This window comes from Microcaecilia unicolor, chromosome 8 (genome assembly GCF_901765095.1).
Source record: "Microcaecilia unicolor chromosome 8, aMicUni1.1, whole genome shotgun sequence".
Lineage (NCBI taxonomy): Eukaryota > Metazoa > Chordata > Amphibia > Gymnophiona > Siphonopidae > Microcaecilia > Microcaecilia unicolor.
The window spans coordinates 64,862,015-64,875,235 of record NC_044038.1 but is presented as its reverse complement, the minus strand read 5'-3'; the positions used below and the strand labels follow the sequence as shown (position 1 = coordinate 64,875,235).

The 13,221-nt window shown below is 46.6% G+C and overlaps 1 protein-coding gene across 2 annotated transcripts in view; it reads right to left on the bottom strand.

Moving 5' to 3' along the window:
* C8H16orf96 (chromosome 8 C16orf96 homolog) overlaps positions 1–13,221 on the bottom strand; it is a 149,252-nt gene that overhangs the window by 107,872 nt on the left and 28,159 nt on the right. For both annotated transcript variants that reach the window (XM_030212366.1, XM_030212368.1), the window contains exon 3: positions 5,313–5,393. In XM_030212366.1, coding sequence (XP_030068226.1) covers positions 5,313–5,393 — 81 coding nt within the window. The remainder of the gene's footprint in view (positions 1–5,312; positions 5,394–13,221) is intronic.

Here is a 13,221-nt window from a genome sequence, read left to right as displayed (position 1 = left end):
CTAGATGACTCTAATCATGTATATCTTTTTTATACCTGGTCTCTTTAGTTCTGTTGGAACATCCAGAGTGATTTCAACAAGTGGAAATACAATTACAACATGCACATTGAAAGTTCAATGTATAAATACCTATACAACTTTAAAAAAAAGAGGTTCAAAAGCAATACAATACAATTTTCACAGTACAAATGACAACAATGGGCCCAATTCAGCCGGCGGCAGATAGCATTTTTTTTTGTCTGCCACCAAAACCGAAAACTCAATGCCGGGCCCTGTGCAGGCTTCGGCATTGAATTCCTGTTTTTTTAAAAGCCAGCTAGCGCTTGCCTGGTTAAGTCAATACTCAGACTAATGCGGCCATGGGCTAGTACATAAAGATAGGACAGCTATTTATACGGTCCTATTTATGTGCTGAACATGGCTGCTTAGTTCCGAATATTGGGAGCTAAGCAATCTCTGACCTCAAAAGCACCTCTGGAATGCCCCCAATATAGCCGGCTTACACTTCAGCACTAACCAATCATTTTCACCAGCAGGTACTTGTTTCAGTCCCAGCACGTCAGAATAAACTTCAAGCTAATTGGGTGGGACCTTACAAGGTCATAAACTATGCAAACTATGTTATATCTATGGACTCTTAAAACCGAAAGCAGCATACTTTTCATGTAAATGCTAGTAAAAAAGGTCCGTTTCTGCCGCTGATGAAACAGGCCCTAGCCGGCACCGGACTCCCTTCTCCTCCCCTTACGCTTGTCTCCCTGGTGGTCTAGAGGTACCTGTTCGGTCGGGACAGGAAAGAAAGAGCCCCCTCTTTCCTGCCCGTAGCGGTGCTGCTAGCTTCCTTGCTGCATCGTGTGGGAGTCCGGCTCTCGGCGTTTCAAAATGGCCGCCGAGAGTTGAAGTCTCGCGAGGCAGCTTCAACTCTCGGCGGCCATTTTGATTCGCCAAGAGCTGGACTCAGACATGATGCAGCCGGGCAGCTAGCAGCAGCGCTCCGGGCAGGAAAGCGGAGGTTCCTTCATTCCTGCCCGAGCGAACAGGTACCACTAGACCACCTGGGATAGTGGCGTAAGGGAATGGGAGGTGACAGGGGGGAGGGAAGGTGATGAGGGGAAGAGTGTGGTACCGGGGGTGGGCCGGTACCTTGAAAGGGGCAGGGCGATATGGTGAAAGGGGCCGGGGTGATGGGCACGTCGTCGTTTGCAGCTGGGATTTGTTGGAAGGGGAGAGGTAGGGAAACACGCTGCGTGTGTTTCCCTACTGCTCCCCGTGCGTTGATTTGCCTTGTTTTTGTGTTCCGCCCTCGACGTCATCACATGTGACGTGAGGGGCGGGGCATGCAGACATGGTGAGTGTTGTGGCTTCACCATCATGAACTTACGAACCGGTGTGTGAGTGCCTGCAGTGACGTCAGTGTCCTCAGAACGTTGAGGGTGCGTTTTATTATAGTAGATGTTAAAGGCATATGCAAATCGCACAGCTATGGTTCTAGCTGTGTGCAGTCTACCAGAAGAGTGTCAGTATAGTGAGCCCATACCTGACATCTTAGCACAGACCTTATCAGAGGGATCTATAAAACAAATAGTAGTGGGAGAGCAATTAACCTCCACCCAGAGACAGCAGTTAGAAGCAGTATTGCAAAAGTATGCTGATGTATTTTCCACTAAACCAGGACTTACCCATTTGACCAATCACAATGTAAACACAGGTGGCCATGACCTGCTGAATCAGGGTCTCTATTGAATATCTGCTGAGGTGGGGCGGGTAAATGAAGCAGGAGATTGATGAGATGCTAGCCCTAGGTGTTATCAAGAAGTCTCATAGTCCCTGGGCTTCTTCTGTAGTTCTTGTTCCCAAGAAAAATGGCACAACCCACTTCTGTGTGGATTACAGGAGACTTAATGATTGTACTGTATCTGATGCCTATCCAATGCAGAATGTTGAGTATTATTAGAAAAGGGATGGAAAACAAACATGAGGATGTTATAATGCCGTTATGTCGCTCCATGGTGCGACCGCACCTGGAGTATTGTGTTCAGTTCTGGTCGCCTCATCTCATAAAAGATATAAAGGAATTGGAGAAGGTGCAGAGAAGGGCCACAAAAATGATAAAAGGGATGGGACAACTACCCTATGAGGAGAGGTTAAGACGGCTAGGACTCTTTAGCCTGGAGAAAAGGTGGCTGAGGGGCGATATGATAGAGGTCTATAAAATAATGAGTGGGGTAGAGCGGACAGATGTGAAGCGTTGTTTACACTTTCTAACAATAATAGAACCAGGAGACACAAGATGAAATTAGAATGTGGTAGGTTTAAAACAAATCAGAGAAAGTTTCTTTACTCAGTGCGTAGTTAGACTCTGGAACTCATTGCCAGAGAAGGTAGTGACGGCAGCTGGCCTTGCTGAGTTTAAAGGGGGTCTGGACAGATTCCTAAAGGAAAAGTCCATTGATCATTATTAAATTTTGGGGTTTTGCCAGGTTCTTGGGGCCTGGATTGGCCGCTGTCGGGACAGAGTGCTGAGCTTGATGGACCTTTGGTCTTTTCCCAGCGTGGCAGTGCTTGTGTACTTATGTACTTATGATGCCTCAGATGGATGAATTACTAGACTATTTAGCCAGGGCCGCTGAGAGACTGAGCCGGGCTTGGGGAAGGGCCGCTGCCGCCATCGCCTCCCCCGGATCGCCGCAGCCCCCCCCCCCCCAGATCATCACCGCTGCTGCCCCCTCCCCCCAGGATCGCCACTGCCACAACTGAGATACCTTGGGGCTGGCGAGGATCCCGAGGCCCTGCCAGCAGAACAATCCAGCGCTGCTCTTCACTCCATGCCTGCTCTGCTCCTGCTCCTGCAGCTGCTTTTTTCTCTTGTCGTGCATGCTCGGTTTCAAAACCGAGCAAGCGACTGAGGGGAAAAGCAGCCGCTTGGCATGGCAGTAGAGGCAAGCAAAGAGCAGCACTGGAGGGGGGCCTGGCGCCAGAGTTCTGCTCCTGTCAGGACACAATCACTCGGGGCCCGTCAGGAGCAGGAGAGAGAAAGAGAAACCCCGGCGCCAGGTCCCCCTTGGAGGCTGGACCCGAGGAATTTTGTCCCCCTTCCCCCCCTTGGCGGCCCTACAATGGACCTTAGCCATGGGTACTGGCAGATTCCCCTAACAGCTGCTGCTCAGGAGCAATCAGCATTTATTACCCCATTTGGTCTGTATGAATTTACTGTGATGTCTTTTGGAATGAAAAAATGCCCCTGGTACATTTCAATCCTTGGTGAATTGTCTGCTAGATGGACTCCAGGAGCATGCTAGGGTTTATCTTGATGACACTGCTGTATACAATCAGGATAACCACCTAATTTGAGTGGAGTACTGGACTGGATCAGGGAGGTCCACCTGACTACAAAACCCAGCAAATGTCAGATGGTATTTAGGGCACAGAGTGGTAGGTGGACAGCTGAAGACTGAACCAGCTAAAGTGGAAGCTATACAAACTTGGCCCACTCCCCAAACTAAAAAGCAAGTGTTGGCCTTCGTTGGTACAGCAGGGTATTACAGGAAGTTTGTGCCTCACTATAGCACCATAGCCAAGCCCCTAACTGACCTAACTAAAAAGAGACTACCTTGAATAGTTATCTGGTCGCCAGAGTGTGAAGCGGCCTTCCAGGTAATAAAGACCGCATTAGCTACTGATCCACTACTGGCTGCACCTAATTACCAGCAAATATTTGTGGTACAGACTGATGCCTTGGCATATGACATTGGGGCCGTATTCAGTCAAGTGGATCGTAGAGGGGAGGAGCTCCTTGACAAAGAGGTAGCCTATGCCTTAGCATGGGCCCTCAAGAAGTTACAACCAAATCTGTATGAGTGAGACTTTACTTTCATCACAGATCACAATCAGTTGGTCTGGCTGAAAAGGGTCTCAGGAGAGAATGAGAAGCTACTCTGGTGGAGCCTGTCCCTGCAAATGTACAGCTTCACCATACAGCACTGGAAAGGAGTGAACATGGTAATGCTGATGACTTCTCCAGAAAAGAAGAGCCAGAACCACCCTGACACTGGACTATCGAGACTCGATCAGTGGTCTGTAGAGGCCACAGTGTGGGGTCTCTCTCTTAAGGGGGGAGGTGTGAAGAAACAATGTTTTGGGTCTGTGGAGTGTATTGAATGTTTTCCTGTCTTATTGTGTCCTGAGGTGTATTTCTCCTGTTTGGCCAGCTGGTGGTGTTTCTTTGCTGTGGAGCTGTTGTGGGGAACTGAATGTTCTTTTGTTTTAACACAAGCAGGAAGCAAACAGCAATATACTTTAAAATCTTGTTAACTGTGCTCTTATTGGCCCAGGAGCTTAGTTCCTTTAGAGTGTACTGATTTTGCCTCCAGTCTTAGCCCAGGAGAAAAAGAGAGACAGATCTTTTTGAATTCCCAGGTACTGTTTTGACAGTATGCAAATGTTGAGTTAGTGTTATAATTGATCCATATTTCAGTTAGCTGTTATTGTTTTCTGATTGCAATTTGTTTGTTCTACTGTTCAATTTTTAAAAAGACAATAAACAATATTTAGTTTATTGCCTCTCTATTTAGACTGATAAACTATCCTGGTGGTTTGTGTGTTGGGTCTGTGAGTGCTTTCTGGGAACTATGGCACCAATGGGAGTGTGGCCCCAGTAACCTAGAAATCACTGGGGATAATTTGAGACCAGGAGACTCGCCCAGAGGCAGTTGTGACCCAGTCAGTGGGAGGAGGGTGCTAGTGTAGAGCACAGGCGTCAGGTGCAGGTGGACCTGAGCTGTGCTGGGGATAGTCCCTCTAAGTGGCCGCTGGGTAACCCCAGGCAGGTGTCTAGGAGTTTCGTGACAGCGCCTAAATCTACGTGCAGGGACTTACTCCAGGTTTTCATTGGTGTAAACAGATGCGTGTAGATTTAGGCACTGAGATATCAACTAAATGTATTCTATATACTGTGCCTAAATCTAGAATATGCTTTGTCGGCACTGATTTCAGCGCTGATTTATTAGGTGCTATATATAGAATCTCCCACATGGTGTCACAGCTCTAATAGAGACTGCTCCATATGAGCAGGAAGCCAAAGGAGTCCAAGGAAACTGCCAGGTCAAAAAGGATACTCAGTTATAAATAAAAACTGTGTCTCAAAACCTTTGAGGTATTACAGAGAAAATGACTGCACTGTTTTTTCTTGGCAAGTGCACGCCATGCTGTCCCAATGCCATGTCCCTGTATCTTCTCTACAGAGAGGTACTATGCATGGATTCCCTTCAGGACAAACATCCTTGGTAGGGCAGCTGCTTTTTCTACCAGCTCACCAATTTTTCTTCCAGTGGTTTGATGTTTTGAATCATTTCTTCAAGACGGTTGAGTCTATCTTCAATTTCACTAGTGTTGATCTGTAAAAGGACATTTCACTTTTGTTACCAACAAGCCAGCATATAGTCAATACAAAATATGGTTGGTTGATTGCTCTAAAGGAAAAACTCCTTCTGACTAAGACAAAGAAACACTGGGTCCAATATTCAAAAACATTTAGGCTCTAGAGATAGGCTTCTAAATTTGTCCCCTATTTTCAAACATATGATTCTAATGGGGCAATATTTAAAAGCAATTATCCAGATAACACACCTGCTATCGAGGTAAGTGCTGATGACCAGGATATTCAACTGCTTTATCCAGACAGTGCTGCTGAATATCCTTACAGACCCCCTTGGCACTATGCGGCGAAACTGGATGGAGCCAGGGCAGTCCCAGAACTTAGCCGAATAATGGCAATATTCAGTCTGCTATCTGGATAACTTAGAACCGATAAAAGCTGTTCAAAGTTATCCAGATACGTTTTCTGGACAGTGGACTGAATTTTGCCATTGTTTGTATATGTTCCAGTGCTATCTTATCCAAATATTCAGAGCTGGCTTCTATCCAGATAATGGCACTGAATATCGAGATATGTTTTTATTAATGTAGCTGGCATTTTAAAAAAATATATGCTGATCATGGCAGCTGAATACTGACCTATAAGTTTTCTGCTGAAATTTCACCTAAATTTAGAAACATAAAACTGATTCTCCTAAATTTAGGCCTACTATTTGCCTAGATTTAAGGGCCTAATTTAGGTCCCTAGTGCTGAAAATCAGTGCAAAGCTTCTAACATTTTCCTCATCCTAAAGCTGCCCCTGTTTCCACTCACTTTTTAGGCTCCTAAATTTAAGAGTGAATTTTTAAGTCCATAGTCTGCTATTGAGATAGACATGGGGAAAGCCATTTCTTTCCCCTGGGATCAGTCGCATGAATCTTGCTACTATTTGGGTTTTTGTCATGTACTTATGACCTGAATTGTCCAGTGGCGTAGCCACAGGTGGGCCTGGGTGGGCCGGGGCCCACCTACTTAGGGCTCAGGCCCACCCAACAGTACCAAATGTTTAGTGGTAGCTGTGGGATCCCAAGCTCGGCCAGCTGAAGACTTCCTTCAGATGGTAACAAAAACGCTACTCTCCATGATACCAGTACCTGCGTATGTTCAGTTTTCAGCGCATGCCTGCTGCAGACTGCCAAGGTGGAAAGAAGCGTTTTCCACCAGCTGAGATATTTTTTGGGTGGTGGTTGGGGGGGGGGGGGGAGAACAATTGGTGCCCATCCACTTCTTCCCTAGGCTCACCCAAAATCTGTTGTCTGGCTACGCCCCTGGAATTGGCTACTGTTGGAAGCAAGATACTGGGCTAGAAGGACCACTGGTCTGACACAGTGTGGCTATTCTTATGTTCTTACTCAGCCCTAATAAATTTTCAAAGATGACAATTTGGGGAACTCACAGTTGAGAGGATAAACTTTTTGAAAATGATCCCCTGAGACACTCTTCAAAGAGTATCCAAGGTCATAGATGGCAGAACTCCAACCCAGGTGTAGAGTGTGCTCCTTCTGCTGCCCCAATTCATCTCTTTTCTCCAGCCAGAAATCCCTAGTGACCAAATCATAAGCTTTGCAAGCCCAAACACGTTATATACAATTTCCTCCCCCCCTCCATATTTTGCTAAGTCTTATAGTTTCAGAGAAAGATGAATGGTATTACCCCACCAGTCTTGCTAGACTGACTCTTACAGGGGGATGATCAAAGGCAAATGCGGATGCTAGAGGCCATTAGCACTGGACTAATGCCCATGTTTGCCTGCGCCCCAGGATCAGAGCCGGTCAGCGCATGTAACAACAAGCTCACCAGCTCTAAATGCTAATAGCATGCAAATTCATGCTAAACAGGGACATTAGTATCTTCCCAATGCTCAGTGGACAACCCTGCCAAACTACGGTGCTGCTCCCATGGCAAAACCTGCACCAGCTCGGAGTTGGCCTTAGGGTTTGCCAGGGCATTGAGAAGGAATGGGAAGACCCTGTCCAGCATGCATTTGCATGTTGGCGGTCCCCTTCCCCCAACACAAAGGGGCTGGAGGTCCAGTATACATCCAGACCCCCTGAAACCACCTGACCCCCCCCCCCCCCGACACAAGGGGCTTGACCCCATGACACCTGCCACACAGAGAGGGCCCCCCCTTAGCAGCAACCTCCCACCCTAGCCTGGTGATCTAGTGCCATCCCAAACCTCCCCTCATACCTGGAAGCAGGAGGAGGGAGTAAGCACTCCCTCTTCCTGCAAGCGCACTTGCAGGAGGAGGGAGTGCTTAGGCGAATTTAATTTCGGTGTCAAATTTTTAGGTGTGATATATAGAATCTAGTCCTATGCACTTAACTGTGTGCCCTGCCCAGGCACTGCCATTGTGTATGCTCACCTGCAAAGTATGTGTTATTAAAGATATGCATTAAGTTACAGAATAGCACATTGTTGGAAATATGTGTATATGCACACATAACACATATTGTAAGGAATATGAGGGTGAGAGGGAGAATGAAGGCACATGGAGGAACAAGGAGGCTGAGAAGGAGGGAGACTGGGTAGAGAAAGGAAGGAGTCTTTTCCCCTGGGGGATTGGAGAAAAGGAAAAGACTACAATTCCCAGCAGCCCCTGAGTAGGTCCCATGGTACAAACAGGGACTTCAATCCCCAACAGCCCCCAGAGGAGGTCAGGAGAAGGGCAAGAGAAGGGAGTTGGAAAAACCTGTCAGGATGATGGAAGGAGTTCTGAACCTGCCCAATCAAGTAAATGGAGAGCAGCTGAGCAATGGGTGTGGGGAGGAACCTATGGACTGGCAAGGGGAAGAAAAGGGGGAGGAACTAGAGCAAGAGGAGCTGATGGAGATTGCTCCTCTGACTAAACTGGAAGGAAAGGAGGTGAAACAGGAGAGGGCTGCTCAGCAGGAGAGCATGGTAGAAGAAGGGAAAAGGTGGCTATCCCACGAGTTTACCACGGAAGGGTCATGCGGGTGGTGGTCAGGGTATAACAGGGGCGTAGCCACAGGTGGGACTTGGGTGGGCCAGGGCCCACCCATTTATGGCTCAGGCCCACCAATAGTTAGCACATGTTTAGTGGTAACTGGAGGGAATCCCAAGCTCCGCCAGCTGAAGATTTTCCCCTGATGGTAACGAAAATGCTACTCTCCATGACACCGGCACATGCTCAGTTTTCAGTGCATGCCTGCTGCCAAGGTGGAAAGAAGCGTTTTCCCACCAGCTGAGATAATTTGGGGGGGAGGGTAGAACACTTGGTGCCCACCCAATTCTTGCCTAGGCCCACCCAAAATCTGGCTACGCCCTTGGGGTATAATGCTGGCCTGGTTGGGGAGGGACCCTTGCCACTCTCCCTAGGTTGATTTCTTTTGAAAGGGAGAGAGGAGGAGCGGTGGTTTTAGGCAATAACTGCTATACATGACTGCTGGGAGTTTGAACCCTTTCTGAACTGCTGTGTTTGGAGAATTACTTTGCATAACTGCTTTATATGAACTGCTGATATTTTGGAACCTTTGGGGGTTTTTTTTTTGTTTTGTTTTGAATACTATTCTGTTGAACTACTATGCTTCTTGAGAAATGCTGTGGTGGGAACTACCTTTGGAAGAGCAGTTGACACAAAGGGATTACAATAAAATATAATGATCTGACCTTGTGGATTGCCGTGTGCTCTTTAGCAGTGGATTACTGCACACAGCTCAGCTAAAGGGCCGAGGGACTCAAGAGGCTCCCGGTGCAGAAGACTTTTCCAAGAGTCTCCTGGTGGTGGAGACCTTACAATATACATATATGCTACTATTCTAAACATTTACACATGTAACTGGCATGTAAATATTAGCGTGTTATACTAACCAAACCCTGGGTGTCATAAATTTGTTATATGATTTTTTGAAAGCATAAGTTTAGTATTTTGCTAAGAACTTTTATAGATTTAGCTCAGTTACGAGGATTTTAAATGCATTATTTTTATTTTTGTAGATTAAGTTCCCCTGATGACGCCAGCTTACTGGCGAAACATGGCCCATGTTGGGAACAGGAATTTGGAGACTCACTTGACACAAATTAAGAAGAAAAGGTGTTATAGTAGCCTCTGTTTTAGACCAGCGTCCATGAACTGAGAAACGACTGGGGCACTGTTTTCAGACTTTGAGAAGATATTTTGAGAAGATCTACAGTTCTGTTCGCATCCAAGCTAAGTGACTTTAAACACCTGATAGTTTTTCGATTATAATAATATCTGGCTGGTGGTAGGATGTGCAATGATGTGAAAACTGTGTGTATATGCTTCTCAAATCTTTGAGGTACTCTAACACACCAAAAAAAAACTGAGCACATTATTTAATCATTTCGATAAGCACATTTTATTTTTTATTATTATTTTTTTTTTATTTTGATTAGTAGTATGGCTTCTGGATAAGTTATCATGTAAATATTAGCACCAACTTTATAGAACCACCCATTTGGTATCACCATATATACCAACTATTAAGAAAAATATATTGTTTAGTCATTAGGTTTCACAGTAGCAATTGCAACGAAATGAAATACATATCTGAATTACTAATGGGCCAATGATCAATTTCCCTGTGCTGTTCCGAACAGCGCTATAAATTAGCGCTGGAATAGCACGGGGAAATAACACCCTTATGATCAAAGCTAATATGCAAACTATTAGCTTCGATGATTGGGGTACATCTGCGAAAGGTCTGTGCCTGGGCGCTCAAGGCACAATCCTCCTGCAGAAGTTGTTTGACAGGTCCAGGCTGTCAAAAAAAAAACAACCCACAAAAAATGCCCTGGACTGTTAAACCAGCCCGAACAGGTGCTGGAGATTGGTGGACCTCCAGACCCCCCGACACAAGGGGCTGGACCCCTGACACCCCCCATACACACAGAAGCCCCCCCCCCTTAGCTGCAGCTTCCCACCCTCCCACCATAGCCTGATGGTCTAGTGCCCCAAAATCCCCCTCATACCTGGAAGGAGGAGGAGAAAGTAAGCACCCCCACCTCCTGCAAGCGCCACATCAAAATGATGCACTGGGCAGGGCACGGTGCCGCCATTTTGAAGAGGCGATTGCAGGAGGGAGTGCTTACTTCCTCCTCCTGCTTCCAGGTACGAGGGGGGTTTAGGGGACACTAGACCACCAGGCTAGGGTGGGAGGGAAGGTGCGGCTACAGGGGGGTCTTCTGTGTGTAAGGGGGGTGTCATGGGGTGTTGGGGGTCCAGCCCCTTATGTCGGGGGTCTCTTGGGGTCTGGAAGTCCACCGGACCTCCAGCCCCTGTTCAGGCTGGTTAGCCCGGACCTGTCAAACAACTTCTGCAGGAGTATGTGTCTTGGGCGCCCAGGCACAATCCTTCCCAGAAGTACCCCAATGATCGTAGCTAATAGTGTGCATATTAGCTTTGATCATAGGTGTGTTATTTCCCCGCACTGTTTGGAACAGCGTGGGGAAATTGATCATCAGCCTATTAGTGATTCAGATGTGTATTTCATTTCGTTGAAATTGCTACTGTGAAACCTAATGACTAAACAATATATTTTCTTAATAGTTGATATATATGGTGATACCAATTGGGTGGTTCCATAAAGTAGGTGCTAATATTTACATGCCAGTTACATGCGTAAATGTTTAGAATAGTAGCATATATGTATATTGTGACAAGGCAAACCCGAGAGATTCCCCAGTGAAGCAGTTCAACCCAGAACTCTGTGCTGTGAAAAGGCAGGTGATTTGTGGTATTGGTTTGATGTGCAAAGACTGTCCATGAAGATTTGTTCTGAACTGTTGTGCTATATTGGAAGGGTGCTGAACTCTTACTAATACTGTGGCCCTGAGTCCCAGTATCAGCAGTATTCTGTCCTGGAACTCTGGGAGCCCTGCAGGCTTGCTGGCTCCACCCTAGAGGCAGAAGCGGACCCCCCCCCCCCCCTTTACAATATGTGTATGTGTGCATATGCACATATTTCCAACAATGTGCTATTCTGTAACTAAATGCATATCTTTAATAACACATACTTTGCAGGTGAGCATACACAATGGCAGTGCCTGGGCAGGGCACACAGTTAAGTGCATAGGACTAGATTCTATATATCACAACTAAAAATTCGGCACTGAAATGAAATTTGCCTAAGCACATTCTATAAAGTACACCTTAATTTAGGTGTACTTTATAAAATAACCCTCAATTTCCACGCAGTATATAGAATACGGTGAGCGGCCATGACAGCGCCTAACTCTAGGCGCAGCCACTTACGCCAAGTAAAACATGGTGTACATACCAACACTTAAGTTAGGCACAAAGCAGATGTATTCTATAACACCCACGACCCACCTATTCCATGCCCATAGCCACACCCCCTTTTTGGCAGCACGCATTAGAATTTACATACACCGCTTTGCAGAAAAAGCTTAGCAGGTAGTGCGCGTAAATTCTAATTAATGCCAATTAATGCTGATAATTGCTTGTTAACATTCAATTATCAGTGCTGATTAGTTTGTTAACTAATTAAGTTATGCGCATTGTTATGGAATATGCTTTGATTTCCATGCAGAAATCTCAGCGTGATATATAGAATCTGGGAGATAACTTATAGAATAATGTAAATTATATACATATTGTCAGGGTCTCAGGTTTGGAGCACGCGGGCGCGCACTCTGGAGCAATCGTGAGCCCTTGAGCAGCTGATGGGGAGTGGCAGCAGCAGGCAAAACTCACCAACAAACACTGGGCTAGCACACCGGCAAAGGCAAGGACTGCAGACGTGGACAAGCGAGCCAGAACACACGGACTGGAACGTACCGGACTGGTACGCACTGGACTGGAACTCACTGGACTGAAACACATGGGACTGGAACCCACATGACTGGAGCACACTGGACCGGAACACACGGGACTGGACCTCGGCTTCACCTACACTTAGCAGCCGTTCCCCGGGGGTTGAGCCCCCGGGTGCAGGCAGCCGGCAGGGCTTGGAGGAAAACTGGTACTGGAACTAGCAGGCAGGAACACCCGAGAACTCACACTAGGAGGGACACTAAACAAGCCAGACCACAACAGGGTTCAGGATAGGAATCAGGATACAGGATTTCCAAACAGACCGGACTGGAAGGAAACTGAAAGCAAGCAGGGCAGACACAAGCAGGAGGGGTACGAAGCTGAAGCCAACCAGCCCCAACAGAGGAAATACAGATACTATACAGGGAGTAGGACTTTAAGACAAGCTTGACTAACCAGAGTGGGGCAGAAACCCAAGGAAACCGGGAACCAGGATACAGCAGTGCCTACAGGCACCCAGACAAAAGCAAGGTAGAAGTGCTAACTGCACAAAGGGTTCAAGGTTCTCAGACAGGAAGGAAAGGAAACCAACAGCAGCCAGGATTCAGAAGTGCCCACAGGCACCTACACAAAAACAGGGCTGCAGTGCTAACTGCACAAGGGGTTCAGGGTTACACAGACAGGAAGGAAAGGGAGCCAACAGAAAAAGCAGTTCAGAACGGTGAATTTTTCTAATTTCACAAACAATTGTTTCTCTCTCAACCGCTGCAATACAATCTTCATAGTGTTCTTCAGCAGATCTAGAAAATATAAGAATATCATCTAGATAGACCATAACAAACTTATACAAGAGGTCTCTGAAAATATCATTCATGAAGGACTGAAACACAGCTGGGGCATTAGCCAGCCCAAAGGGCATCACTAAATACTCATAGTGCCTGTCACGAGTGTTAATAGCAGTCTTCCACTCATCACCTTCTCTTATCTGAATGAGTTTGTAGGCCCCTCTAAGATCCAATTTGGAGAATATTGGGCTCCTTGAAGATGATCA